Source organism: Heloderma suspectum, chromosome 1, assembly GCF_057233095.1.
Source record: "Heloderma suspectum isolate Gila_16-S chromosome 1, 16-S_ref, whole genome shotgun sequence".
Taxonomy (NCBI): domain Eukaryota; kingdom Metazoa; phylum Chordata; class Lepidosauria; order Squamata; family Helodermatidae; genus Heloderma; species Heloderma suspectum.
In genome coordinates this window covers 21,946,829-21,973,059 of record NC_139458.1, presented here as the reverse complement: position 1 = coordinate 21,973,059, position 26,231 = coordinate 21,946,829, and the positions used below count along the sequence as shown (strand labels likewise).

General features: G+C 41.8%; 1 protein-coding gene across 14 annotated transcripts in view; it reads left to right on the top strand.

The window, feature by feature from the left end:
* MARK3 (microtubule affinity regulating kinase 3) overlaps window positions 1–26,231 on the top strand; it is a 90,095-nt gene that overhangs the window by 12,377 nt on the left and 51,487 nt on the right. For 9 of the 14 annotated variants that reach the window (XM_084837932.1, XM_084837922.1, XM_084837974.1 and 6 more), the window contains exons 2-4: window positions 9,530–9,721; window positions 20,893–20,946; window positions 24,588–24,636. In XM_084837932.1, the coding sequence (XP_084694058.1) occupies window positions 9,530–9,721; window positions 20,893–20,946; window positions 24,588–24,636 (295 nt within the window). Of the gene's footprint in view, window positions 1–9,529; window positions 9,722–20,620; window positions 20,725–20,892; window positions 20,947–23,391; window positions 23,476–24,587; window positions 24,637–26,231 lie in introns of those variants that run through there. The other 5 variants (XM_084838019.1, XM_084837993.1, XM_084838001.1 and 2 more) reach the window with 4 other exon arrangements.

Below are 26,231 nucleotides of genomic sequence, written 5' to 3'. Positions count from 1 at the left end.
AATGTATGGCTTGTTACTGGGTTGTTCAGGGTGCCTTGTCTTCAGAGTAGCTTGTTGTAATGTGCGAACCCAGCATGCTTGGTTGTGCATAGCTTGTTGGAAAACACTACAGAGCCACCTGGCAAAAGTAGCGAAAATGGTCGCTCCTTGAATCTCACTAACGATATCCCCTCATTGTTAAGTCTTGAAATGACATTGGTCAATTTACTCCTCCACTTAGGTGCCTCCCTAGAGAGCGTCACCTAGGGATGTATGAAAGTCACTTACCTTTTCAAAGGGTGACATTCGCGGTGGGGGGAAGGCACTCTGTCCCTCCCCCTGAAATTCTCTCCGGCCGGCTCCGCAGAGATTCCGCGGAGCTGCCGGTCGGAACTGCCTGCAGCCGGACATCCAGCCGCTGGGCAGCCTGCAGGGACACAAATGGCGGCGGCTGTAGCCGCCACCATTTGCGTCCCTGTATTTTGCCGTGATAGGCTACATAAATATTTACGTAGGCTATCACGGCAAAAAAAAAGGGAACGCAAATGGCGGCCACCGTAGCCGCTGCCATTTGCGTTCCCTTTTTTTTGCCGTGATAGGCTATGTAAATACTTAAGCAGCCTATCACGGCTTCTGCAGGGACACAAATGGCGTCCCTGCGTTAGCCGTGATAGGCTATGTAAGTATTTACGTAGCCTATCATGGCTATATGGAAGAAGCAAATGGCAGCCGCAGACGTGGCCGCCATTCGCAACGGTAGGTGCTCCTTTCCGAGCCCATTTCGCGGGGTGGGGGGCTTTGTTCCGCCACAGATTTCGGGGGGCCGAATGCACTGGCATTCGGCCTCACCGAGATCCGTGGCGGAATTCTCTGACATCCCTAGCGTCACCCCTTTTTCCTTCACCTTCAGGGAGATTTCTGCATATTCAACATTATTTTTTTTTTAATAAAAAATAGGATTTGCACAAATTCACTAAAGTGCAGTGAGGACTGCACTTATGCACAATAGTTACTCCCCATAAGAACAATATTTATTGCACATAAGCAAATTTGTGCAACTCCCCCCTCCCAGTTTTTTTAAAAAGTAAATTTGTGCTGATCTACCTGAAGGTGAAAAAAAATCTACAAACTAAACTTTACTCCACTAATAAGTCCATTTGTGCTCATTAGCAGAGTAGGCTGCTGAGGTCAGGCTGCAAAGGCCCGTGGGATATGTGCCTGGAGTGGGCGGAAGGACTAAGGGGGAAACAAACTACAGCAAGCTGCAGAAAACCTGATCATCTGTTGGGAGTAACATGGGTTAGCAAGCAAACAACCAACCCACCATAGCTTATTTTCAGAGAGGCTTATTGTGACATGCAAACCAGCCCAGAGTGTCTGGGGTAGGGTAGTTTGCTGAGAGGAGATCCAGTGGTAACTAAACCTTTGGGGGAAGTCCCAGGGACTAGTTGCCCAGCTGGTAAGGGCAGGACTTTAGCTCCTTAAAGGGAGTGGTGTTTCCTCCATCAGCTAATCATTAGGTTCTGCTGACATCTTAAAACTACCCAAAGCCTTCCCGATCCCTTTGAAGGGGAAACTGCCTTGGAGATCTAGGAAGCAGCCTGATACTCCACTTCATTAGAAAGTTTTATAGCTTCTTATTTGACCTCTTTCCCACCTAGGTATAGGAAGATGTTGTTGTTGTTGTTCAGTCGTGTCCGACTCTTCGTGATCCCATGGACGCCAGGCCTTCCTGTTCTCCGCTCTCTCCCGGAGCGTGCTCAAGTTCATATTCGTTGCATCGGTGATGCTATCTAGCCATCTCATCCTCTGTCGTCCCCTTCTCCTTTTGCCGTCCCTGTCTTTCCCTGCATCAGGGTCTTTTCCAGTGACTTTTCTCTTCGCATTAGGTGGCCAAAATATTTGAGCTTCATTTTCAGTATCTGTCCTTCCAATGAGCAGTCAGGGTTGATTTCCTTTAGGATGGACTGATTGGACCTCCTTGCAGTCCAGGGGACTCGTAAGAGTCTTCTCCAGCACCACAGTTCGAAAGCATCAATTCTTCGGCGCTCAGCCTTCCTTAAAGTTCAGCTCTCACAGCCATACATTAGTACTGGGAAAACCATAGCTTTAATTATACGGACCTTTGTTGGCAAGGTGATGTCTCTGCTTCTTTTGGATCTGTTATCACTGGTACTACACCTCTCTGCTTGCAAACCCTCACTAGTCATAGGCTGATTTGCTCTGATGTCATAGAAGCCAGCGGGATGAGTGGATGAAAGGAGGTGAAAGTGGCTCTGAATGTCTAGCTTTTAAGGACAAAAGGTGGCCTGAGAGAAGGCGAGTGTGAAAAGATAGGTGACAAATCGAGTGCTGATGAGTGCTGATGGATGTGGGAATTGTGTGAAAGCTGAAGATGACTTGTGTAATGCTCTTTCTCCTGGGCTGAGTGGTTTTGACGTCATGGTTTTGTGGAGGAAAATCTTCATTCAGGCCCTAGGAACACGAGAGGCTGTGTTTTTGTTATGTAGGATTTGGGCAAGTGAGGACAAAAATTTCAAATTAACTAACCAGAGAAGCACTGTCACCCTAAGTGTTACACACTTCTAGTTTTTCATCTTTGGTATATAATTACCAAATATGTCCTATTATTCTAAAGTACCATGACTCTGATCCTACTGAAAGTTGAGGGTTTTCCAGTACTTGGAATATTTTAAATGGATGGTGATGATGGAATTTAGAACCCCACCCCCCACCCCAATACAGGGCCAAGTAGGGAAGATTGGTGTATAAAGACAGCACACTAAGAAGGGTAAGGGTATTGCATGGCATGGCATCTTTTTCTGATAATTGGAAATTACACCCAGATGTTCTGTCTCACATAAATCTCAGGGAAACCTCATGTGAGTAGACAAGAATACAGAGGTCTGCGCTGCCTTTTGCATCTTGTCTATATCTAGAGAGATCTGTGTCTCTCAGGAAATACGGCTTATCACATAATGCCTGAAGGCTTTCTCCTACAATTTTCTCAGAGCTGGAATAATATAGAAAATGGCTAGACAGCCATAACACATTTTCATGGGCCATCATTGCACTTCTGAGAGTCAGTGTGGGTGGGGAGATTAGACTGTAATATTCAGACACTTGTCTGTGTCCAGAAGGAATTTGTATTACTGTGTCCACTTGTTCTGCCTCCCAAGCATCACTGGATGATTGTACTTCCATGTTATAAAAGAAAGATAGGTTTCCCTTATGTGTATCATAACGCTCTAAATTAGGAAACATTTTTTTTAAATTAAGTTCTCTAATGCTTTTGTGATTTTGCAAGTTAATTTTGTTGTTGTTGCAAAAATGTAAAATAAATCCCACTTAATGTATCTGGTGCAACAGCATTTTGCACTGCTCTCTGTTGCACAGCAGGTTCTAAATAGCAGCTGAGGAAATTGGGGAGAATTAGCCAACTTTCACGTGCTGTAAATTTTTATTTGATTGAGCAATGGGAGTTGATAGACATTTGCACACTTGGGTGCTGTTGAGAGCAAATGCTTGGGGTGCTTCAGACTAGAAGCTTCACATCCTGTCTCTTTGGAGCTTTATTTAGCTTTCAAACAAGCTAAATTTGACCCTTTTGGAGCTCTGTAGCTGCTACAGATGCTTTAAAAAAATCCCCTAATTTGGGGGGCTGCAGCAGGGGACCTGTGGGCTACATGTTGCCCACCCCTAAATTTAAAAAAGTCTCTCCCCCCCCCCAAATAGTGGCATATTCTCTGAATAATTCTTTGTTCAAAAGTTGTCAAAGCAGTACCCCTGATTTGGAGAAAGCCATTGTGAATGGCAGAGGTTGCTGTCTATGTAACTGTCCCTATGTGCACTACAGACAGTGTGTGTGTTGTTAGGGAAGTCAGTTGTGCAGAGGGTAAGCATGGTTGTCATGTGGTATGGCGGAGCTGAGGGCAGATAAGATCCATCCAAATTGGCCCATGCATGCTTTTCTTTTAGATGTATATTGCTTAATAATGATTGTAAGCCACACTGAGTGCCATTTTTCTTGGTACAAAGGTGGGGTACAAATCTAAATAAATAAATAATATAATGCGGTACTGTACTCTGGAATAATAGTCTACTTGAGTTCTGGGGTTTGGAGATCATATGTTCTTTCTTACAGAGGGTTACCATAAAGGTTTCTATTACAAATTTCTACTACAGATTAGTAGTAGTAATAGTAGTAGATGTCATTCTCATACTGAATATGGATAGTTTCTGTGTACTATTTCATGCTTGGGTGAGCATTTACACATATAACTTCCCTGCAGAATACAATAAAAATAAGTTTAGTGAAGAAACCATTTTCTCTAAACCTGCACACAGTTTATTTTGTAACCACTATTTGTTCTTCCTCCAGTGGGTATAAAGTTTCATATGTCAGGTTTTCTATCTTCTCGTACTTCTGTAGAATAGCCAATCATGACTCTTGCAAGTTGGTGAATGCTGTTCTCTTTACATTGTTGCTAATGCATCACTATAAGAACTATATGTGCTAAGCACAAGTATCTCTTTAAATAAACTTCCACTACCACCTTGCCCAAGTTTTTATTTTTGTTAATGATTCTCTTCTTTTCTTGCTCTCATCATGCTTATTTCTTAATGAGAAAGGATGCCGGAACATCATTAGGGGAAGGCTTTTGTGAAAAGGTGGGTTATAAACTTGTTTGTTTATATTCACTTGTTTGAAATGCAAACTTATTTCTGTCTTACCTATGTGTATGTGTGTTGCCCAGTTTATTCTTCTTTCCTTAGTTTGCTGACTTTATTCCTGTCCCTCCAAAAGATAACGTCTTATTCAGTTGCTGACAGGGAAATCGCTTGCAAAATCACTTTCCATGAGCATTTTGTAGACTAATGTTTTTTGAACTGAGAAAGATAGTGACTGCATTACAAAGTCTACAATCCCTCTTGCTTTCTCAGGATTGTTTCTTACAAGCAGAGCTGTTTTTATCTATGTTACTTTCTCCCTATACACTGCTGACTTCTCAGTGCCTGCCTCAGTTAGATTCTGGATCCATTTTCCACAGGAAAGGGTTAGAGATGTGAAGGCCTGGAAAAAAAACAGAGAAAAAATAGGAGAACAGGGTTGTTGTTTTTCCCTGAGGACCATTTTTGTCCCCCCCCCCCCAATTGAACAGTTTGGGATTATGAAATATTTTATTTCAGAATTTAAGACAAAGCATTTATGTATTGTTACCCAGCCTTTACTCCCCCCAAAATGATTTCTAAAACTATGTAATAAGAACACTTTTATAGAAAGATTAGAGATGTAAAACGTCTGGAAATAATGAAGCCATGGGGAAAAATATTTTTTTAATCCTCTCTGTAAGAGTCCCAGTGTGGTTAGTTCTTTCAGTCCTTATTAAAATCATTGATCTAAAGTATATTTTAGACATTTATGCTCAGTTTCCCAACATGTGAGTAGAGTCACCATTGTGCATTCTTGACAGTAAATGTTTATTTTTGACAGCTTTGGTTTTGTTCTCTAGAGTCCTGTGTTTCTGATGCTGTACCATTTAATGTAGTTCTAATCTGTTCAGACAATAATTACAAATTTACTAACTGAGTTTACTTTTAAAAGTTTTTAAATATAATGATAATTTTATGAGCAAATTAAGCCATACATGAAATAACTTTAGGAACAGAAAGGCTGCTTTATGTTCCTAAAGCAACCCTCCCCAACCAGGTGCCCTCCAGATGTTTTGGACTACAGTGCCCAGCATTCCTAACCATTGGCCATGCTGCCAGAGGCTGATAGGAGCTGAAGTCCAAAATACCTGGACACCAGGTTGGGGAAGGCTGTCTTAAAGCAACAAAGTGTTGTTAGATCTGTAAAGAGCGCTAAAAAAATAAGTATTGCTTATTTTTCCATTTCCCAAAAATTTCCAATTTTTCCAAAAACCCCCAGAAAAAAGCCTGTTTTTTCCCATGCCCTCAAAATTTCTGGAAATTTTACATCTCTACGAAGGGTTAGAATACACATGAATGAAGGATTGACTACTTTCCACCGTATTTAAAAATTTTGGTTCTCTTTATATTTTGTGTTTTGTGAGCCCTGCAGAGATGCTTGAAGATATTTTGGTGCCTGTTGATTAGAAAATCCAAATGGCACTACACGCCCCCTCCTTACCCCTTACCTCATAGGTAACATACAGTGTTAACCTAAAGAATTGACTAGTTGCTGCCCTTTAGTGGTACCCCAAAATCTGTTGCCTGAGAAGCAAACCTTGGGCTGCGTCACCACATCTAATTATAGGGAGCTCTGCAGGAGGTGGGGCAGCGAGCACCATTTCTTCTTTGTGCAGTGATGTGCACAGGGTTTGCTTATCCTCTAGCTTGTGATCCATTGACTCCTGTCATTGGCATTAAAAGTCAGAAAACTCAGCACCAAGCTTCAGCCACCGAATGAGGAGTTCTGATTATATTATTGCGCTCATTATGTAATACTGTGATTTTCCTTTGCTCTGAGACCCTCCCGCTGCTTTTTTGGTCAGTATTTGTTTTTTTAAAAACTCAGCCCTGAATCTGATGGAGGAATAAGCTTGCTAGATTGAAGCTGACTAGGTTTGGAATTGATGGATGAGATGATCTTGCAAGGATGATAGGGCAAATGGGGTAGAATTTGGATACCAGTTGTGGAATATAGGGTCATGGTTAGAAAATGTAGCAAAGAAATGAAAATATAAGGATATGGAGGAGTATAAAGAAAGGTTAAAGAGTAAAACTAGGAAAATGCTGTGTCCCAAATGGTTCTAAAGGGAAGAGAACTCTTTAATACCTACATTTGTTCTCTAGCTTATCATATTATTGAATAGAACCTGTCACCTTGCATGGAGTTTGTCACCTGTGCACAGGACAGGACTAAAGATGTAAAGGCTCAAAACCACACCATCTTCCTTCGTGCACAGTATAGTAGTGCCCACGCAGCTAAAGCTGCTATTTAAAAAATATCTAAAACACTGCAAGGAATTCTTTGGTTTCAAGTGGAGTGCTGACATCTGTGTACAGTACATCTGATGTTGAGAGGAAGATGGGTTAAATTCCCCTCACATTTGGCTGCAAAAATTGTTAAAGTCCTCACTACTTCATTTTGCCAATTGATAGTTTTTGGATGTGTTTGGGGCAAGATGGCACAAGACTTGGTTGTGATCTAGAGAAGTTATTTCTGTGTATGTTTGTAAGATAACCATATCACAGCTAGATTATTTTCTCTAGTTACTTGAACCAGAATGCCTGCTCAGCGACCCAATCACCTTTCTGATCTTCCTCTTTCCGTCGTACATGTGTGTGTGCAGAAATACACTCCATAAATGTTAGAGCAAATAGGCCAATGTAAGCTTTGCCAAACACGATTTCATCCTGTACATTTGCCACTTCTCCTTTTAAACCAAATGAATGAGACATGGCACATCTTTTACTCAAACTTTTTACTGTTACATATTGTGACTTCACTTACTTCATACGTTTTTGCTATTTACAATTTTAAGACATACATTTTAAGTACATAGTTTTCTTCTCTATAGAACTTAGTAGTGAAAGGTACAGAAAAGGGCTGAATCAAGCTTTCATTATCGTCTGTCAATTCCGTACTTCTATTAAAACTAGCTTTTTGATTATCATTTGGTTTATATTATACATAGTTATATTTTGATATTATTTGTATATGTTAACCCTTTTATTTGTTCAGCTGAAGCAATACTTGTGTCAAGACTTTACAAACTGTGATAGGCTTAGATAGCTGAGCTGTGCAGGAAATGGTGGAAACATTGTTGACATTGTCTGGATTTGTCTAAAAAGTATGCCTGAGGTGTATCATTTTTAGTCCTTGACTGGTATTGCAGTTACGATGTTAGGGAATAGTAGAGAATGCTTTCTGTTTATACCCTAACCAGTATTTCTGCAAATATTATTAACTGCACAACATTAAGATACATATTTTAGGAAGTTCAAAAGGCGACTTAGTTGAAAGAGGAACTACGGTTTAATGCCACTTAGTTTATATAGCTCTATCAAAAGTACACTGTGCTTCACCGAGTAAAAGAAGCAAAAGAGGCAGGTCCCTTTCCCAATGAGGTTAACATGTAAATTTTAACAGTATGAGGGAGAGAATGGAAGAGTGAGGCAAGAATTCCGTAGCAAATAGAAACAGGAAGAATGCCAAGGGTAATGTAGTGAATGTGATCAAGTAGAATTGCACACACTAAGGCTGTTTCAACTGAGAATGTGGACCAAAACAAAGCCTAATAACATAATACTTTACATGTCTACTCAGAAGTATCTTTCGTTGAGTTCAGTGGGTTTACTCCTAGGTAAGTGGCATATGATTGTAGCCTAAGCGTCTGACTGTATTTTCCCACATTTGCTCTGTTGCCCTCAAGTCTCCTAATTTATTCTTCCCTAGACTTTTTTTTAACCATATCCTGAAATGTGCTAATCAAAAGTGCAGTTAATAATCAGTTCCCCAGAAGCTGCAAAGGCACTACAGCTCTTATATGGAGGCTATATAATGCTGAGGAAATGTTGGTAGGCTTATAGCATAGTACTATGTAAAATGTCATGAAAGCAGATGGAGTATGCCTTAAGTATTCCAAAACAACTGCTGGATACGTACTCATTTTGAATTAGCAATTCATTCAACAACAGTGTTAGTCCACTAAGAATTTTCAACACACTTGAACCTTTAAAAAGACCTATGGTGGATCAGACCAAAGGTCCATCTAGTCTAGTATTCTCTTTCCAATCGAAGCCATTTAAATGCTTCTGGAAAGCCCACAAACAGGTTATGCCCTTTCCTGTTTGCCTCCCCAACAGCTGTTGTGCACTGTCTCTGAACTTTGGTGTTTCATATAGCTATCGTGGCTAAGGGAGCAATCCTATGGCCATCTAGCCGCTGTCTAGCGGCCATAGGATTGGCCATTTTCTAGACACTGGCTAGACGGCCATAGGATATGCCGTTTTCTGGGAACCGGCCTCGGAGCCCATGCTCCGAGGCCAGTTTCTGGAGAACTGACCACCCCCCAACAGCCCTGTCCTCCACGCTCGCAAGAGGAGTGCAGAGCAGCCGGATGGGGGCGTGGCTGGCGGTATTCCAGGGCAGGGAAGGCGGAAATGCCTATACGATGCATCCAATGTGTCGTACAACAGTCTCCTCCCCCACTCCATCCTCCCATGCAATCGGCTGTCTAGCCAAAATGCAGGGCAGAAAAGCACTGAGGGAATGATCTCCTCGATGCTTCTCCTGCCCTGCATTGGACAGGCGGTCGCCTCTGAGTTCGGAGGCGGTTACCTATCTCGATATGATTGCTCCCTAATAAACATTGACCTATTCAACATGGACTTGTTTAGACCTATTTTAAAACCATCCAAGCCAGTTGCCATCACCACCTCTTACGATAGTGAATGCCATGTTAATTAAACATTGTATGAAGCGATACTTTATTCTGTGTGTCCTAATTCGCTGTCCCTGCAACTTAATGGTGACTTCAAGTTCCAGTTTACCTTAAATTTGTGTGTTTCTTTGTTACAGCACACCTCTCATGGTGAAGGACGGCAAGAAGTTTCCTCTCGAACTAGCCGCTCTGGGGCCCGCTTTAGGAATTCTATAGCTTCCTGTGCAGATGAGCAACCCCATATTGGGAATTATCGACTTCTTAAAACGATTGGAAAGGGGAATTTTGCAAAAGTGAAACTGGCCAGACACATCCTTACTGGCAGAGAGGTAAAGTGATGCGCTAGTACTGGAAACATAAAGCCATTTTAAATACATTTAAGCATAGAAGTGCAGCTTATTTTGGTTTTACCAAACTGCATGGATTTCTATGTATGGTTAGGATTTCTAGCAAGAAAAGTAAGGATTTCTAGTAAGTTTAAAAAAATACTGTGAACTTTGCATGTAAACTTAACAAAAATATAGATTCTTTGTCTTTGTAATGGATATAAAAAACAAAGAAAGGTGGATTAATCTTAGACGTTACAATTGAAAAATGGGAGTGCTTACTCCATGCATTCCTAGCAATATTTAGGCAAAACTCCATCCTTGTATCTCTTTTCATTACTTGTCATTTGAAATAGATTTGGATGATCAGTTCTTCTAATCAGTGACAATAAGAACCTGCTGAATCAGTCCAAAGGCCTATCTCGTCCACTAGCCTCTTTCCCAGAGTGGCCAGTCAGATGCTTCTAGGAAGCCAGTAATCAGGACATGAGAGCAATACCCTCCTGTTGTTTCCCAGCAACTGGTATTCAAAGACACGGTGCCTCTGATTCTGGAGATAGCATATAGCCATCATGACTAGTAACCATTGATAGTCTTATCCTCCATGAATTTGTCTAGTCCTTCTTTTAAAGCTGTCTACATTGGTGGCTGTCACTACGTCTTGTAGCAAATTCCATAGTTTAACTATGCACGGTGTGAAAAAATACTTCATTTTGTCTGTCGTCAGTTTTCCAGGGTGCAGCTTCATGGAATAGCCCTTGCGTTCTAGTGTTATATGAGAGGGAGAAAAATTTATCTCCATTTTTTCCACACCATGTGTAATTTTATACTCTCTATCTTGAGTTTCCCCCCGCCTTACTTGTCCAGAGTAAATAGCAGCAAACATTGTAACCTTTCCTTGTAGTGGAGTTGCTTCTCCAGCTCTATGATATTCTTTTTGAGATGTAGAGACTAGAACTCTACATAATATTCCAACTGTAATTGCACCATAGATTTACATGAAGGCATTCTGATATTGGCTGTTTTATTTTTGATCCCTTTCCTAATGATTCCTAACATGGAATTCACCTTTTTCTCAACTGCTGTACAATGGGTCAGTGTTCTCATCAAACTATCCTGCACACCCTCAAGATTTTCTATTTCCTGGTCAGTCACCACCAGCTGAGACCTCATCAGCGTATATGTGAAGTTAGAATTTTTTATCCCAATGTGCATCACTTTACATCTGCTTACATGGAACCACAGTAGCCACTTTAATGCCCATTAACCCAGAAATCCTTTTGGAGTTCTTTATAATCCTTTTTTGTTTTTAGCATCCCAAATAATTTGGGGTCACTTGGGAAGAACAGCTAGCTAAGGGAGCAATCCTATAGCAGCTTGACAGCCATAGGATATGCTGTTTTCCGGGAACCGACCTTGGAGCCTGCACTCTGAGGTCGATTCCCAGAAAATCAACCTCCCCCCACGTCTACGCTGCCTTCGAGGCCCTGCTTGGAAGAGGAGCTCAGAGCAGCTGAAAAGGGGCTGGGCTGGGGGCGTTCCAGGGTAGGGAGAGCGGATCTGCGTGTACGACGTATCCTATGCGTCGTACATGCAGCCTCCTCCCGCTTGGCCTCCTCATGGCTGTCTAGCAGAAAAAGCAGGGCAGGAGAGGCGCGGAGGGACTGCCCCCCCCCCCCGGTACTTCTCCTGCTTTGCTTTGGATAGGCGGTCACCTCCAAGTTCAGAGGTGGCCGCCTATCTAGTTAGGATTGCACCCTAAACGTAGTAATGGTAAACTTTAAATCAGTAGGCTCTATGTTCTCCCTCTCAGGTAACACATTATGCTGGGAACAGTAATGGTAATTTTCTAGCTAAGCTGTTGTATTTAAAGGTTCTGAAAATATTTAGGTTCAGTCATAGCCCAGCTTAGTTTTTAGGCTTGATAATTAACCTGACAATTGGGGTGTGTATCTTTTTGTTAACCTGAATCTGCCATGCCTGAAAAAGGTGAAAGAATGTATTGCACAAACCTAAACAAAATAATGTATTGTGTTACCTTTGCATAATTTCATTCATGATCTGGTTTTTGCTTATGTAATATTTTAGTATTAAGCTGTAAACCTGTGCACATTTATTAGAGACCAAGTGCCATTAAACTCAATTTCTCTTGTAATCAGATTGTACTGAAGTCATACCTGAGTGTTGACAGTCACCAGAGAGTCAGTGTGGTGTAATAGCCAATGGAGTATTGAATGTTCAACAAGCTCAGCCAGAACGTTAAACTCAGTTGGCAGCCTTGCACCAGTCACTAGCTCTCCTGTAATTATAATATGTGTATATGTAAGCTGCCATAAGTGTAGATAAGGCAGCATATAAACAAAAATGGTCTGTTTAATGATGGTGCTACTTCTACAACTTTCTTGTATTGATTAGTCTGGATGTCTTAATGATTTACTTTTTATAACTTTAGTTCTCACTGCTTGTGGTGGTGCCATTCCCTATTGGCATCACTGAAATATGTATTGAAGAAAATACTGATTTACTAATAGAGAAAAATACTCTTAAAATATGGCATTGAGCCATCCTCATTGTTCACCTGTGTCTTAAGTTTGTTTTGCAGAGCCTAATATTGCAACAGCTGATTGTACTTTTAGCTCATGTATTTGCTTTTCATATTCATGCTAATGCAATTCTTTAGGCTTTGTGCAGGAAGTTACTACAGAAGCAGATGGGGGACCTAATCTGGTAAATTGGAGAAGTGTCAGTGACAGGGTTCACCCAGCATGCTCACTCAGTGGTTGAGTGTGGGTTGTTGTTGGATCGTGGGTTGTTTGTTGAACCCTGCTCTTAGCAAGTTGTCTGAACCCAGGACAATTTCCGCAGGGTAGCTTGTTAACCATGCAGTGTGGCTTATTTTTCTTGAACAAGCCACCTTGAGAACCCATAGTTTGTGGTTTGGTTGTCCTGGGTTCAGACAACATGTTAACCCACGGTTCAACAAAAAACCCACTCAACCACTGAGTATGGGTTCGCGTGTTGTGTGAACAGTGCCTTTCTCTTTCCAGAGAGTAGTAGAGATAATACAAGTCATATAGCAAATCCAGGCAAACATCTTGTTTTCATCCAAGAAAAGTGAAGAGCAGGCAACAGGTACCACTTATTGTTGCTGCTAGACTGGTGATCTTTGTTTTCAGGGTCAGATATATTCAAGGTTTCATATAACTTTAAAAAAAAAACAATTTTTAAAATGAGCACATAGAATCATAGAATAGTAGGGGTGGAAGTGGCCTACAAGACCATCGAGTCCAACCCCCTGCTCAATGCAGGAATCCAAGTCAGAGCATCCCTAACAGATGGCTGTCCAGCCTCATCTTGAATGCTTCCAGTGTGGGAGAGCCCACCACCTCCCTAGGTAATTAGTTTCATTGTCGCATTGCTCAACAGTCAGGAAGTTTCTCCTGATGTTTAGCCGGAATCTGGCTTTCTGTCACTTGAGCCCATTATTCCGTGTGCTGAACTCTGGGATGATCGAGAAGAGATCCTGATCATCCTCTCTGTGACATCCTTTCCAGTACTTGAAAAGCACTATCATATCTCCCCTCAGTCTTCTCCTCTCAAGGCTACACATGCCCAGTTCTTTCAGTTTCTGAAGATAGGGCTTTGTTTCCAGTCCCCTGATCATCCTTGTTGTCCTCCTGTGAACCCTCTCCAGTTTGTCTGCATCTTTCTTCAAGTGCGGTGCCCAGAACTGGACACAGTACTCCAGATGAGGCCTAACCAGTGCTGAGTAGAGGGGGACTAGTACTTCCTGGGATTTGGAAGCTATGCTTCTATGAATGCAGCCCCAAATAGCATTTGATCTACAACAGTTGCAAGATCCTTCTCGCTTGTAGTGTTGTTGAGCCACGTATCCCCCATCTTGTAACTGTGTATTTGGTTTCTTTTGCCTAGATGCAGAACTTGGCATTTATGCCGATTAAATGTCATTCTGTTGTTTTCTGCCCAGCGCTCCAGTCTATCCAGATCACTTTGAATTTTGTTTCTGTCTTCCAAAGTATTAGCTATCTTGCCCAACGTTATGTCATCTGCAAATTTGATCAGCATTCCCTGCACCTCCTCCTCCAAGTCATTAATAACAGTGTTGAAGAGCACTGGGCCCAGGACTGAGCCCTGTGGTACCCTGCTCGTTACCTCTCCCCAGAGGTAACATAACGGAATTCACTGCAAATCAGTATGATAACGCTGCTTACAAGATGAAAGTGACTCCTTGCAAACAGGCAGCTGTCTTTTACACTAGCTGATGTTTCTGAGTAGCTTTGCATCATCCCCCCAGTATACAGTGTCACAGTTAATCCAGTCAGGAGCTGATCAAGCTGTGAATCAAAGTGCATCTGGTAAGCAACAGAAGGAGGTTGCATCTAGTAGTATTGTGTTGTCTTTATGAGGATGAGCTGACACTGCTATGTGTGGTGACAATCTGTGTTTAATATGCTGTAGAAAGTTGAATCAAGGGGAAGAAGCTTACTCCTTGGGGTGGAGTATGTGTTGGGTTAAAGCTGATTGATAGAGGCAGAGCAGCAGCTAAAAAATAGAGAGAAATTTCATCATAGTCTGCAGGTAGAAAACTCCATGTATGCTGTGTGAAAAGTTTTAAAATCTTAGTTGACCTTGGCAAAGCTCCATATTTCACATATGCAGATGGATTTAGCAACTGGGAAGGACACACGATTTGACAGAAGTTGATAAAATTATATGTGGTATGGATAGAGTGGATAGAGAGACATTTGCTTCCTCTATCGTATTTACTCCCTCTATCCTCTATCATAATGCCAGAATCAGGATCATCCAATGAAACTGATTGGCAAAAGGTTCAGGGTAGGCAAAAGGAGATATTTCTTCATGCAGCACATAACTAATTTATGAAATTGCTGCCACAAAGTGTGGTGATGTCCCTAGCTTAGATGGCTCTGGGGGGATTACAAAAAATTATGGGAGAAAAGTTTATCCATGGCTATTAGTCATGATGGCTACATGGGACTTCCAGGATCAGGGGCAGTATGTCTCTGAATGCCAGTTGTTAGGGAACCCAAGCAGGAAAGTGCTATTAAAGTCATGCCCAAGCAGGAAGGCACTACTATGCTCATGTCAGGCTGTCGGCTTCCCAGAGGCATCTCGTTGATTACTATAGGAAAAGGATGCTGGTTTAGATGGTTTGATCCAGCAGGACTCCTCTTATGTACTGGACAATATCTGAGCTTCCATCTGGTAAACATCTGTATTCACTGCAGAAAATATAGGGCAGGTGCCTATGCCTGAACTGAAATTTTTAGGAAGAGAGTCCGAGGAACTAAGGCAAATAATACTGACGAGATGAAGTTCTCGACTTTGTTGACAAATCGAAAACACCTGAATCATTGGGTCCAAATGGTAACCATCTAAGAGTTCTGAAAGGAAATTGTTGGTCTTCTAACAAGTAACATGTCCCTGAGATTGGCCTCTGTACCAGAGGACTGAAAAATGGCCAGCGTAACACCCAGTTTTTAAAAAGGGACCAGGAAATTACAGGCCAGTTAGCTTAACATTTGTTCTGGGTAAACTGGAAAGCAATATTATGATAACACTAGCAAGCATAGAGAAGGACAGGTCTTGCTGAAGGAGAATCAACATGATTTCTGCAAAGGTAGGTCCTGTCTCACTAAATGTTTAGAGTTATTTGAGAGTGTCAACACGCATGTGGACAGGATACATAGTTTAGTTGGACTTCCAAAAGGCTTTTGATAAAGTCCCTCACCAAAGAGACTGGGCAGACTTAACAGTCATGGGAAAGGAGAGGTCCTCTTACAGATAAGGTAAAGAACAGAAATCAAAGAACAGAAATCAAGAGAGTAAGAAGAAAGTGATAGTTCTCGCAGTAGAGGGATGTTAACATTGGAGTCACCCAAGGATCTGTATTTGACCAATACTTTTTAACTTGTTCATAAATGATCTAGTGTTAGGGGTAAACAGTGGTGGGGTGGCCAAGGTTGAAACCCAATGAAGGTGGGAGTTGGGGGTATTTCCCCTCTTTGGTGCAGCCCCCTGCACACCCTCAAAATCTACACTGGAGGATTGGGGGAGAGGAGAGAGGGACAAAGTCCGATCGCATGAGCAGAAGTCTGCTCGCGCAACATTGGATTCCACTCCAGGTGTGCTGATGACATCAAACTGTTTAGGGTGTTAAAACAAAAAGGGACTGTGTAGAGCTCCAAAAGGATCTCTCCAAACCGGGTGAATGGACATTAAAATGGCAGTTCAGTGTAAGTTAGTGTTAAAGGGAGGAGGGGGGAATACTTCACATATATGCTGGTGGTGACTGACCAGGAAAAGGATCTTGGGGTTGTGGTAGATATCTCAGTGGGGATGTTTGGATGATCATGGCTTCTCCCCCCTGCCCCTGTGTGCATGCTGTGTGCGTGCCTGCCATTTACATAATTAGCTGCATTCCAGCGCAGGTTGGTATGCCATCCAAGCCTGACACCCAGCATGGTGGGGGTGGCTTCATACCCACCCTACAACCCCTACTTCAAGTCTTGAGTTGTATGATAGATATGAAGTCACCTGTGCCACTTGCTGGGTTCAAACGATATGCCAGCCCACACTGCACCATGGGTAGTTATCTAAACAATGGGTACACAGCACACATGGGGGCATGGGGAGAAGCCATGATGGCTCATGATAGTCTGAACCCGGATAATGAAAATGTTGACCTAGTACAGCTGCTGTGGAAAAGGCAAATTCCATGTTGGAGATCCTTAGAAAGGGAATTGACAACAAAATTGCCAGTATCATAACACCATTACAAATCTATGGTATGACCAGACTTGGAACACTGTGTACAGTTTTTATCATCATGCCTCAAAAAGGGTATTGTAGAGCTGGAGAAGGTACAGAAAAGTACAGCCCAAATGATCAAGGGGCTAGAGCAACTCGCCTATGAGGGAAAGTTAAAACAATTGGTACTTTGTAGCTTAGGGGAAAAGGTCAAGTAAGGGGGGCTTCACAAAGATGTATAAAATTAGGTCAGTCACCATTATCCTTGGTGTGGAGGAAGCAAATAGGGATATGTTTTTCTCCCTCTCATGTAATACTAGAGCCCAGGATCATCCAATGAAGCTGAACAGTAAGAGATTCAGAACAGACAAAAGGAAGGTTTTTTTTTAATACAGCAGTAGTTAAACTGGAATTAGCTCCCGCAAGATGTATTGATTGCAATCAACTTGCATGGCTTTAAAGGGGGATTAGGCAAATTTATGGAGGATAAGATTATCAATGGCTGCTAGGCATAATCATTATATATATTTTTATTTATATATATATATATATATATACACACACACACACACACACACACACATATACACACACACACACACACATATATATATATATATATATATCGCCTCCAGCATCAGAGGCAAGTGTGCCTATGTATACCAGTTGTGGGAGGGTGCTATTGCCTTCATGTCCTTGTTGTGGGCTTCCCAGAAGCATCTGATTTGCAGGTGTGGGTGACGAATGTTGGATTACAGAGGTCTTTGGTCTGATCCAGCAGGGCTCCTCTTATGTTCTTAAAGTAGCAGTTGGTAAACATTCTTGGATGAACACACATAGTTTCTGAGGTGAAATACCCTTGGTACAAATTGACTTGTTTCAAAGAAGCTCATAATCTTAAATTATCTTAAGTGTAGCTTTGAGATTTTGGGACTCTTTCAAAGTCTGGATTTGTAACTGCTTTTGCTGCTTGAGGGTTTCACCTTCTCTACCCATGCTACTACATGTAATATTTAGAAAAGACCTCTGTGCAGTTTCTTACTTACCTGCTTGCCATCACTACACCCACTTCTCTTCCCCTTTTACTGCTACTGATGGTGTTTCTAGATAGCATTGCTATGTTGGCTATGCGCACTCCAATCTCTCAACTGCCATAATGTTGCACTGTATTTATCTTATAGATTCTAGTAGTTGTGGCAACAGCATGCTCACAGTTATTCCATATTTATTTTCTTGCTTAGCACTGAGGTTTTATGTAGAAAGACTCCTAATTTTAACAAGCTTACTATTTGAAGAAGGAAAACCAATTATTATAGTATTTCTGATATTTCTGCTGTTAACCAGCAATGATATGCAGATGCCCGTATTCTCAATCTATCAGTACTGAGCAGACAAATTGAAAGATGCCTTGGGCCGCATCCAGGGTTATGCAAGCAGATTTCCATTTGCGCAACAAGAAATCCCTTGCTCTCTTTCCCCCACCCTTGTCCACCCCCAGATCTGCCCCAGTGTGTCCCCCAACCTCCAGAACAAATTTGGGGGTGCATGGGGAGCTTCAGGGGAGAAAGGAAATCCATCCCACCAGCAGTTTTAGTTCCACTGGTGGACAGACAACCCGCTGAGTCTCAGAGCTATGTTCACGTACATCTGAAAGAGTTGCCCACCTCTGCTATGTTTTCAAGATGTTCTTTGTAATGTCTCTTCTTGTATTCCTGCTGAAATTCTAAGGGGTTTTAAATTACGGGCCAGCCACATTAAGGCAAACAATTATTTTCTCCACTACCTAACTTTCTCACCATCATCTAAAATTTATTTATATTGATTTTTGTACATCTCTTGCTTTGGAGATAATGCTTCTTATGCATCTACATATTGAAAAATAATGCAAGAGAAATATTTTGAATATTCTCTTTGAGATAATTTCTAAAAAGGTTATAAACTGCCACTCAAAACATCTTTTTTAATTAATCTACCAATTTTGTCAGTCTTGTATGAGTTTTGCAAACATAGGTTTTCTAATATGCCCCTCTTACTGTTGCTGAATCTAGGAACATGTAATACTGAAATAATCACGCATTCCTGCCTTGTTTACCTTACCTCCATTTCCCTCTCTTCCTCTGTTTTCTCTATTGTGTCTGTTTCTAGACTGTAAGCCCCTTGGGGCAGGGACCTGTTCTGCTGTTCTTTGTGAAGCACCATATATGCGGATAACACAATAGCATGATCATTCTCTCTATTTCTGCTACTCAGGTGTTATGAAGCCAGAATAGTACCATCCATGTAGAAGAGGGAGGTATTGGCAGCCTTGTGGGGAGCTCTAAGGTTTGCAGAAGTACAAAAAATCTTTAGGAAAAACTTGAAGTGGGAGAACCCTCAAAATAGCCCAGTGAGGACTGAGTATGTTCAGTGACCATGGGATGCTGACTGACCTATGCTGTGAGTAGAGGGGCATAATGGAATGAAGCGTCCTGGCTGACTGGAACAATAAATAGTTTGGGACCAGGCTGCCTGAAGTACTACTTTCTCTCATACAAACCTGCCCAGGTGCTATGATGCTCCACAGAGGCCCTTTTCTTTGTCCTACTGAAACCTAATGTGTGTGAGAAAGGGCCTTCACAGTCTCTGTGCCCAGGCTTTGGAGCTCCCTCTTAAGGGAGGTTCGTCCAGCCCTCTTGTTAATGGTGTTTGATGTAGGTCAGGCGAGACTCCCCCAGTCTCAAATCCTCCTTCAGTCATGAAGCTCACTGGGTGACACTGGGTCAGTCACTCTCTTTCAGCCTAACCTATCCCACAGGGCTGTTAAGAGGATAACATGTGGAGAAGGAAATTCATGTGTGCCGCCTTGAGCTCCTTGGAAGAAAGGCAGAATATAAACATAAATAAGTAAATAAAAATAAATACTGGGCTGATTTGTTTTGCTGCTCTGTGGTTTAATCTGTATTTTAATTTCGTTATGTTAACTGGCTGCCATTCTTGAACTGCCCTTACATGATTGTATTGTGCAGTTACTTGTTGTATGCGTAAATTGTTTTTACTGTGGCCCCCCATTTGTGGAATAATCTCCCTGATGAGGCCTGCCTGGCGCCAATGTTGTCGTCTTCTCTGCACCAGGTTAAAACTGTCATCTTCTCTTAGGCATTTGGCAGCATATAAGGAGTCTCTTTGTCTCTCGCTGATAGTTTTAAATTGTTCTAGATGTATGTTGTTGTGTGTGCTATTTGGTTTATGTCATTACATGAATGGTTTTATACTTTTATGTAACGTATTTTAGGGCTCAATCCTATGGCTACTAGACAGTGGCTAGACAGCCATAGGATTTTTCATTTCCTGGAATCAACCTCGGAGCCAATGCTCCGAGGTTGGTCCCCAGAAAGCTGCCTCCCCCACTGCCTCGTAGGCAGTGCGGTTCGTTCCTGGCTCTGCACTCACAAGAGCAGCGTGGAGTAGGGAAAAAGAAGGTGTTCCTGGGGAGGGGATGGCGGAAGTATTGGCACAACTCTTCCTGTGTGCCGTCCAGCCTCCCCCCCCCCCCCCGCTCTGAGCAAGCTGGCTAGACAACCGAAATTGAACATCTGGCCACAAATGGACAAAGGTCCCCTTCCACTCCGCCCGCCCTGCATTGGATAGTCGGTCACCTCCGAGTTCGGAGGTGGCCAACTAACCCCATAGGATTGCGTCCTTAATGGTTTTTAATTTTTGTGAACCACTCAGAGAGTTTTAGCTATGGGGCAGTATAGAAATATAATGAATGAATAAGTAAAAATGAATGAATGAATGACTGTGGATGTTCTTTTTTGCCATGTTGGACAAATATAGCAAATAAGCTGAAGCAGTTCACACAGCAGCATTTTGTTGTAGGTCCCACTTGTGCATAATAATCGTCAGAACCTCTTTCAGATCTCATTAGTGGCTAAGTAATGTGACCCTTGAATTATTTTGCTATCCAATTTCTTTTGTGTGTATTTGATGACCAATTCATGTTTGTTTTTAAAGAACCAACTACATTTTATAGTGTGCTGATGACCATCCCCATGTTAGTTCTCACAATTTCTGCTGATTGAATGAGTCATGACGCATGGTGGGATACAATTTGTGTTTTATTTTGGACAGAGATTATGGGTGATGTGCTCATGGTTGGCTCATTACAGATCCATAGCAGCAGTCCTGAACCACAGGTTTTAAAGACCAATTTTTGAATCTTCAGATAATACCAGGTATATTTGTTAGTCATCATTCATTCTAAAGCATATGATTTCTAACTTCACTTTGTGCAGTGCCTGCTCTAGGGGTGGTGCCTTGGTAACATCTCCAATATATCTGCATTGTAATGTGGCCAAAACACATTCTAAACCAAATATTAATTGCAGGTTTTTTCCCTCTAGGTTGCAATAAAAATAATTGACAAAACACAATTGAATCCAACTAGTCTACAGAAGGTAGGTCCACTTAGATGGTCAACCCTTCAGGTATGCTAGTTCATTTCCCTTTATAGTCTTCTCTTCTGTCGTTCTCCATTCAGCTCTGTCCGAGTTCATTTTAAACATTGCAAGCTCCTGATTCAGAGAACTGCACATTAGTAGTGGTTTCAGTTTAATGCTGACTTGTTTTCTTCCACTGGGAGGGAATCGTGCAGTCTCATCAGATGAATCTCTGTTTGAACTAGAAATTTACACAAAAAAGGTCTGAAATAACGTCTGTCAGTCTTATTTCTGTATTCTAATACCCCAGACTGCTGCATAAACTGAAAAAGATCCCCTGTGTCTTCTTTTTTGTCTCATGGGCAGAATATACAAAAATGACATCTACAGAGATCCATTTTCTTAGGCTGGAACTACACATTGAATGACAGATTGAGGTCTGGGAACCCAGGTTGTTGCTTGAACAACTGAAAAGCAACAGGGTGCTGGAGAACACATCCCTTACCCAACACATTCCCCTTGTAAATCCCTTTTTCCCTGAAATATGCAGCAAAAGCAAGCCAAGAACTCTCCCTGGGGAAAAGCAACTAAGGGGTGGGTTCAGGGCAAAAGTGCGGGAAGGATTTAGCACTCTATCCAGCCCACTGCTTCTCTGTTGGAAATCCCCTACTGCCTTTTAGCTGTGTGGTGGTGACCTAGGTTTGTTGCCAAACTTATATTTCTGGGGTATGAAATAAATGCTGCTTTTGAGCAGTGAGTTTTTGTAGTTGTTTGAATAATTACTCCCTGTATTTTTCTACCATGCTGTTCTAGCAATCCACTGATAGTTTGTTAGTGTATCTGTGAGGATAGTAGTTGGTTTAAAATAAAACCACTTGAATGCTCTGCCTCCTTCTGCATTAAGAGCAGCTTTTAAGAAATAATCAAGAAAATGCTTGAGAGTGCCAACCATCTGGAGTCATGGGTTACTTGAAAGGATGTAAAAGCCAAACACTACTTTGTAGAGGATTACAAGATGCTGGACTTCCTAGGAATCAGACTTTGTCTTCTTGGGAAGCCTTCAAGGACTGGAAACCCCCACCCCCAAATTATTCTGTCTGCTTTATTAACATTTTAATGGACGTTCTGTAGCTTGTGATGGAAGAAGTAAAAAGGGTTTTATCATAGGACTCAGGTTTGACAATTAATGAAGGTCATCAGTGCATTTAATATAAGTAAAAATAACCTAGCAAAATAGTGAAGTCAAGTTCTATAATTTACAGAAAAGAATGAAAAGGCATCCACTAATCTGTGTTATCATATACCCTGCCATCTTTTAAAAAATCAGAAAATGGAGAAGCAGGGTTATTTTAAAACTAACCAATACATGTGTGCAAATGCAGTTTCATCACAATTTCTAAAATCTATTCCTTATTTAAAAGCAAACATATATTTATGTAAGAATTGTGTATCTGAAAAATGCGTAATAAAGATTGACACAGTCCATGAAACCAAGCTACATCTTGGAAACATAGTATAAATACCATCAAGGATAGTATGGGTTGTATCCAGTGGCGGTCACTCTGCTGGTCCTAGATAGAATCATAGAATAGAAGGGTTGGAAGGGGCCTACAAGACCATTGATTCCAACCCCCTGCTCAATGCAGGTAGACACCTACCTGTGAAACAGGGAGGGATGCAATTTCCCCCTTCCCCCTGCAGCCCATGGCACCACACTCCCTAGACTCTAAATCAGGGGTCCCCAAACATTTTGGACCTGTGGGCACATTTGGGAATTTGAGAAACTGCTGTGAGCGCCACCACAAAATAGCTCTCATGGAGGATGTGGCTAGTCACATAATGGCTGTTGTGGGCTTCTGGCTAGTCAAAAGAGGTGGAGGGGGGAGAAATAGCAAGGCTAGAGGCTGGGAGGGAGGGGAAAAATAGCAAGGTAGAGGGAGAGAAAGAGTAAGTCTAGGAAAGGAAGAAACAGCCAGATAAAGAGGTAGGTAGAGGGGTGTGTGTGTGTGTGTGAGAGAGAGAGAGAGAGAGAGAGGTTGGGCAGGCTGTGGAGAGCTTTGCAGGTGCTGGGTTGAGGACCCCTGCTCTAAATCCTTCCTCCTCCATCACTCTGATTGCAAAGTAAGGTAGTGAGTGCTGCAAGGATTGTAGCCAAAATGGGGCCACAGAAAAACAAGAGGGAGGTATCAGCACAGGTAGGGCAATGCGAAGGTACACAATTTTTTTTAAAAGAAACCTTAAGGTGCAATCCACACCCCCCCCACACACACACACACAAGACCAGTGAGGGACTGAACATGCTCAGTGACCTTGAAATCAAGAGCGATACTTAGAAAAGAAAGAAGAGGGGGCAGGCGGGTGGGGAAGTGAAGTGGAATGACTAGCAGGAATCTTGAACAGGAGCACTCCTTTTAGAAGGGTGAATACACTGCTGTTGCATGTACCACTTGTTCTTTTATGTAGACCACCTGAGAACACCTGTGTATGTCATCTTGAGTTCCATGATGGAAGAAACATGGGATATAAATGTAGTTAAATGTCTGGAAGGTGATTATGACAAAAGTTCTCTGTTCCTTCTCATTATAGTTTAAATTCCCCAAACAGTTTAGGATCTGTTTTGTACTGAGTCTCATCTTGCTCCCTAAGTGACTGGATACCACCAGCCTCAGGAATAGATGAGACAATCTACTAGATATACACATGCATGCACACATACCCTATCAGTAAATATCTTTGACGATCAGAGTGGGCTTTTTTTCTTAAACACTACCTCAAACTCACAAGCCTTAAAATTTCCCTTAAAGATGTCATGTATCCCAGGACACTTTCTGTGTAGCTGACTGCTGAATTTTGTTAGCTTCCGTCTCTTAAGTCTGCTTTTTGTTTACATTATGATATGGATAAGCAGTTTACTGTTGATGGTCTTGAACTACAATGTAGTTGTTAAATCTTTGGTGTTTTCTGAGGTTTTCTGACAGTTTATTACACTGTCTGAACAAACAGTATTGAAGGAGGGAATTGTGTAGTCCTTGTATAGAGAGAAAGCAATTAGATCATTAATGGGAGTTATCTTCATTAGCCAAAGTTCTGGGGTGGTTTCAGGCATACACAAATGTTTGTTTATATTATAAACAATTTGTGTTATTATATTTACAGTCCAGCTAACACTACAAACTTTGCCTTTCTTCTATATCTGTACCTCAGTTTTCACTGCTAGAAAATCATGCAGCAAGAAGACCCTTTGTTTTGTTCCCCGCCACCATTCCCATTAAATATTTTTTGCTAGCTTGTTGGCAGAATCACAAAAACCATTGTGTAACTTTTTGTGATAAACACTTGATTTGAACTGGACAGGTTCCAGACACCTATCAAACTGTAAAATTATTACTGGAATGTTCAACCCTTAGCACTTGGAGCACTAAAGTATTTCTAGAGTTCAGAATAAGAAGATCTCCAAGAAGTTAGAATGTCGTTCTAAAATCTCTTTAGCATCAGCTTGCATTTGGGGAAAAGGTCAGGTGGGAGGGGGTGTTATTTCCTGTAAACTCTTTTCAGATATAACTGTAATTTCCAAGCTCTTAAAATGTGATTACAGCCTTTTTAAAGAAAACACATTTGCTGGTCATTTTTATCACTAACTTTTGTATTATTTGTTCTAGCTGTTCAGGGAAGTAAGGATAATGAAGATTTTAAATCATCCCAATATAGGTAAAGCATGTCTTAAGGTGTTTTCTTTATATATTACATCTATTAAGGTATTAGTCTGTGTGTTTTTAATGAAATGCATGTATAAATTGAATGAAACTTCTCCATTATAAATTTGAAAATATAAGTTTCTTTGACTAGCTTCATGTACTGAACAGGTGTTCTCTGTATTTTTGAACTGAAACATTACACTACATGTATAAAATGTGGGTTTTTTTTAATTTTTTGATCCAATGTAACTACATGTTAATCACTGTGGGTGTTGCTATAAATTTGTATTTGGATGTACTGTAAATGAAATGTTCATTTAAAAACATTACTAAATTTAGGTTGTTCTTAAGACATTTTGTGCAGAAAGCAGAATTTCAGCAACAGCCTCACCCCCACCCCGTGCCTCATTCAACTTGCTTCTGCCGTTCCTGGCTTTCCCTAAAATTTCACAAGCAGCTTGCCATGCTCAATTAAAAAACAAAAGTCAAAAAGTCCTGCTGAGCAGATGGACTCAGTTTGTTTTGTAGCTTAAACTTGCCCTCAATTAGTGCCTCTCCCTCATTGTTTTGCTGCAAGGCGGAATAATGCACCCATCATATTAGCCCTCTGCGTATAGTGTGACATAACCAGAGAGCATGAATAACAAGTTGGCTCCTGATAATTCAAGTAAGTTGCATTCAACAGGAGAAGACCGTTGTTTTCAAGGTCACAAGTCATCCTGACCTATAGGAATGCTTCATATTGCCCACCAATATGGGCAAGGAAAGTCCACCATTTCAGAGGACATTGAACATGTCTGGTCCAGCTCACATTCCAGATGTCTTGTGCTGGATCATGTTGAAGAGGGACATTAAATTAGTGTATGGCATTTATTTGTAATTGTGACAAGTACAGAAGCAGATGTGGGGAACCTGTGGGCCAGATCCAGTACACAACACCCTTCAATCTGGCCTACTGACCTCTCCTCCAAGACCCTGTCCCTTCTCAGCTCTGCCCCATCCTCACTCTAGTGACTATTGCTGTCTACTGTTGCTTGTGCTAGTCAACACTGCCTGCATTGCTTATGGGACTCCACATGCCATCTCCAGTGCCCTGCTCTTCCTTCAGAAGCACCCAGGCACTTTCCAGCACATGTGATAATCTCATAAAGTATTCTCACATCTTCAGACGTGCTTGGGCTCCCCTCATGAAGCCACTTGTTCAACTTGCGCTCTGCCCACCAATTCCTCTGAGTGAAGCAATCACCGTGCAAACCTCCCCTCAGCTTGCCAGGTGTGCTGTGGCAGAGTGGCAGGTGGGGAAAGAGAGAAGCAAAGATAAAGGAGATAGATAGCAGGTGGAATTGGAAAGCATTAGACAGAGACAACGAGAGTGAGCAAGAGAAAGATCAGGCACATCAGTGGCTGGGGGCCAAAGAGCAAGAGAAGAAGGATGGATGGAAAGAGTGCATGTGTGTGGATGGTGGGGTGTATGGCTTTGGCCCTGCCTATTGGTGACATGCAGCCCCTGGAAGGCTGCCCATGTGGGAATGTTACCCATGGGCTGAAAAAGATTTCCATCTGTGGGGGTGAATAGCCCATCTCAGGGCTATTCTCCAGGTTTGAGGT